This window comes from Abramis brama, assembly GCF_963993115.1.
Source record: "Abramis brama genome assembly, chromosome: 10".
Lineage (NCBI taxonomy): Eukaryota > Metazoa > Chordata > Actinopteri > Cypriniformes > Leuciscidae > Abramis > Abramis brama.
Window position 1 is genome coordinate 34631503 of NC_139972.1, and position 4983 is coordinate 34636485.

Genomic DNA, 4983 nt, shown 5'->3' on the forward strand with positions numbered 1-4983 from the left:
TTACTAACAATTTGTACACAACATCTCAAAATTGTACATCTGTACATAACATCTTAAACTCTCTACCTGTAAATAACATGTCTGTACATTAATAAAACTATATATATTGTGACCATTAACAAACAGCCATTGTCATCTGATCCTGTTTTCTTTCAGCTTTTTTGCCATAACAAATCTATTTTAAAGACACAGCTATCGCTTTCATATATAATTTGATATGTAATTCACAGTATATTCCTATAGGCTACTTTCTTGAAAACAATAAATATCACCCAGAATGCTTTATTTTTTTCTATGGTATATTGCTGTTTTAATGGAAAACAGCATGTTACTGTAAAATGTGGCCGTTTTTTTCCCAGCAATTTTTTACAGTGATGTACACCGTTAGACCTTACCAGGTTTAACACTGCAAAACACTGTTGCCAGTAATCTACTGTTAATCGTACAGTTCTTTACTGTAATCTACAGTATGTTACTGTAAAAAAGCACTAAATTAAAACTAGAGTTGACTAATTTCACTTGCAGATACCGACTGCCTTAAATTGACCAAATGTCATTTAAATGCATTAACAAAAATGTATAATGCATAAATAATGTGAGCAAAGTATTACTGTGAACTTATTTCATTTGAGACCACTAAAAAACTAATGAACATAAAAAGATTTCCACTGGACCACAAATACACAGTCACCGCCTGTTAAATACAGCAACATGCAGCATATCATCAATGTTTAATTCACACAGTTAACCATGCATTCACACATGGTTAGTAAATGATTGCAGTTATATTGATTATGATGCCAAAATCATAATTTAGCCTGTTCATTCACTCAGACTACACACTACATCTCATTCATAGATTAATCATGTATCAAAAGTGTTACATTACCATATCACTGTTAAACTACATCAATGAGTTACACTGATGAATTTTTTTAGCACATCATGCACAACCAAAGAAACAGAGCTACACTGTATTGTAGAAACACAGAGATATCAAAAATTAGCACGTGATTCTCAACAATGGTGGAAATCTTTTTTTTTATTCATGCAGCAGTGCATGCTGGGAGCTTTATACTATCCTGGAACCCAGCATGCATTGTGACATGAAACTTTTGACTGTCACCATTGTTGAGAATCATGTGATGATTTATGATGTCTGTGTGTGTCTGAGTTAAGCAGGAGTTTAAAATGTTTTAATGCACTATATGATTTCAATATTCTTCAGAATAACTAATTGCAGATTTCATGTTGTAGATTAACAGATATATGATAAATATTAAATACCCATAAATTCAAAGCTTATGTACAGGCTATGATCAGAGAATCAGACATATCCAGAATGATTATGGCATCATCTCAACAGCCTAAAACATCTGATCAACTTCATCTTCCTCTTTTTCTTGCCATAACAAATGTGTTTTTTTAACTCAGAGTTACAGCAGCCAGAGATAAAGTAATGTTATAAAGTCAAGGGTCAAGAGACCAAAGCAAATACTGATCTCCATTATGGTGACAACAAACTTTATTATTTTCAATAAAATATCACCAACTAAATATCTGTTAATTCTCAACAAGAACTTTTGTACATGTGTGAAAGAAATAATGTTAAACTGGTTTGTAAACTGGTTTCACACTCGGTGGCTGGAAGTCAGTTCATTATTCTTGTGTTTCTCTTTTTTCTGTTCTTGTTTCTCTGTCATTCAGTGATTCTGCTTATCAGGTGTTCATCAGAGTCTCAATTCACTCACTTCTTTTCATTCACTCTGTCAAGGGGACTATATTAGTGAACTAATGTAGGGAATAGTGAATGAGGGTAGAGGGTGTGATTGGGAAAACAGCCTCTGAGTGTCGATTTTGAGCACTGTTAATTTACAGTATATTCCTGTATGCTGTTTTTGTTTTCTAAGGTATATTACTGTTTTAATGGAAACTGGTATGATATTGTCAGAATTTGGCCTTTTTTTACAGCAAGGGTTAACAGTGTAGCATGGAAGGCATAACTTTAGAGTGTTAAACTTTTAATTTGGTTATAAAATAATATTAATAATAGTCTGTATATTATTCTGTGTAACATTACACCAGAAAAAAAGGAAAAAAAAGAAAAGAAAAAAAAACATCTACCTGGAGGGGTTTATAAGACAAATAATCTTTTTGCGTATATCAGGCAGGTTTAAAGCATAAACAAGGGGGTTCAGGATGGGTGGTATAATAAGGAACTCCAGTGAAAGAAAAACTGACAGCCATATAGGAATTTGTAAGGTCACAACTCGACTCAAAGTGACATCAGAAATAACAGCAATTGAGAAATTCAAAAGGACCACTATGTGTGGAATACAAGTTTGAAAAGCTTTGCCCTTGAACTGTGATGAGCTTTTTTGACAAACAATAAGAATTTTTGCATAAGAATATATTATTAAACTTAAAGGGATGACAGTAGTTGTGATTAATATAAACAATCCTAAAACATTATTAATTATTGTGCTTTCGCAAGAAAGCTTGACTACTTCATAGTTGTGGCAGTACACTCTAAACAATTTGTTACCACACATTCTCAGTTTTGTACCTAAAAGACCAGTAATACCAAGTAAAATCATTGGATAAGCCACGTTTATACCTACTGAAACAATCAAAAACCTTGGTGTAATTATGTTGTGGTATTGTAAAGGTTTACTGATTGCAGCAAATCTGTCAATTGCCATTAACATTAATATTGTAAATTCATTTGCTGCATACGTGAAAATGACATAAGACTGTAAGACACATGCTTCACGGGAGATTGAGTGTGTATCAGACAGCAAGTCTATCAGTGCTCTTGGAAAAAAGCCAGCTGATCCAAACACAGAGTTGAAAGACAAACATGAAATCAGAATGTACATGGGCTGATGTAAAGTCCTTTCCAGAAATATTGCAAGCATAATAAGGACATTAAATAATATGATAGCACAGTACAGAAAAAATCCTAAACTGAAGAAAGCATATCTTATGTATCCGAGATTTTCAAACAACATGAAGTAAAAATATGTCCCATTTTCCATTTTGCATCAGGCAGAGTTACTTAATTTACCTGAAGAAGAAAGGACACAATGTTTCTATGATTTTTAAACAATTTAAAAAACAACAGTTTGCATTATTAACTTGAGAACAATAAAGTTAAATTTGTTAGCATAATTCATTATTTAATGAATTATGAACACACATGAATCATCAATGAACAATACAATATTTATAAATTAACATTAGATTAATATTTACTTTAAAGTGTATACGTATAATATCCAGGTTAATTTGGTTTAAAAATATATTTGTGAGATATCAATAAACAACTTTGAAATGTATTTTGAACATCAGGCAAATTTTTCTATACCTTAAAACACACATGACATAATTGAAATACCTTCTGTGATACAGCTTGAAATAACCATTGTTGCAAGAACTATGAGTCACCATTATGCTAGAGTTCTTATATCATCTAACATGTCTTAGAAGGCCTCTTTTTTTTTTTTTTTTTTGAGTAGGGGGAGGCTGCCGACCTGGAGCCGGTAGACATACGCTCCAGGCAGTTTTATGGTCCAGGCAGTTTTACGCCCCTGTTGTTCCTGATGCGTCCATTAGGGGGAGGGGATGTACAGCGACACAAATTGAGGTATGTTAAATAATCTGCTTAAGTTATTGTTATTTAGCAATGATGGAACATTTATTATTTATGAACCATTAGCTAGATAAAGCTAGGGTAGGTAGATATCAATTAATTTCTATATATCAATGGATGGGTGTATAATTTAATTAGAGAGACAAAAAGTTCTTGACGGTCAGGTTGATGTTCTGTCTGGCTCAAACTTAGCTAACCGTGCTAACGTGTAGGTTTAGCTGCTCCTAGTCTTCTCTACTCACTTTCATAATTAATTTTCTTTTTCACTTTCTTTTGTTGCCTGTCTTTAGCAGCTTGCATGAAAAAGTCTCTTCTGGTAAGACCCTGCACAGCAAAATCCCCAGTATTAAATTAACACTCCTCAGTGTACATATGTGTCCACACTACAGGGTGTTAAAATTAATTAAAAAAGTGATGATTGGCCATTAGTGGTGACACCTGATGTTAATAAGCAGAATCATTGAAGGAACGAGAAACAACAAGAACAGAAAAAAGAGAAACACCAACTGACTTCGAGCCATTACACATTATTGCGCTTATTATTACTAGTTTGACTTTATTTCTGTCATACATCTACAAAAGTTCTTGAGATTCAACAGAAGTTTAGACGGTAATATTTTGTGGAATTTTTCGCTTCAAGTCACCATTAAAGTGGTCAGTGTTTGCTTTAGTTGGGCTCTTGACCCTTTCCTTTTTTCCTTTGCTTTTGGGAAATGCAGCCCTGGCTGTGTTTCGATGATGAAATTACTAGTGACCTGATTCACTGATCTCACCCAGCATTATAAACTGATTATACAAATGCTTTAATTTTTCACTACGGTAACTACTTCCAGCAGTGTTTTAATGCTCTGAAAACTTTTAAATCACACACAGACATCAAGAATCTACATATGAATCTCAACAATGGTGACAATCACGCAAATGCTTCATGTTGCAGTGCATGATGGGAGCCACCAATCAGAACGCATCCATGGCTCACATCATGCATTGCAGCATGAATAAATTATGCAGCTGAATTGTCCTGTAATTTTCATTGTTTTTTTTCTGTTTGCTTTTATTTTGCTATTGTTTTGTTATGACTTTAGTAGCTTGTTTTGTGATGTTCAGGGTTGATCTGTTTGTCACTAGTTTGTTTATTGTCACCATTGTTGAGATTCATACGCTGATTCTTGATATCTGTGTGTTTAAACACAATAACTTCTGTGCACAAAGTATTTTTAAAATTGTTCATATTGCTTTTGGATCTCAAACTGTAGAATCTCAGGACTAGAATCACAAATACTAAAATGAGACATTAAACATATAGTCAAAGATTTAGACTCTGAATTGCA

The 4983-nt window shown here is 33.3% G+C and overlaps 1 protein-coding gene across 1 annotated transcript; it reads right to left on the reverse strand.

Moving 5' to 3' along the window:
• Positions 1-2120: 2120 nt before the first annotated feature.
• LOC311091054 (olfactory receptor 51I2-like) lies at positions 2121-3038 on the reverse strand (the record flags this gene model as incomplete). The annotated part of the gene is made up of 1 exon (XM_084126785.1): positions 2121-3038. One exon carries the CDS (start codon positions 3036-3038, stop codon positions 2121-2123), a length of 918 nt encoding a protein of 305 aa, XP_083982911.1.
• Between the last annotated feature and the right edge of the window lie 1945 nt (positions 3039-4983).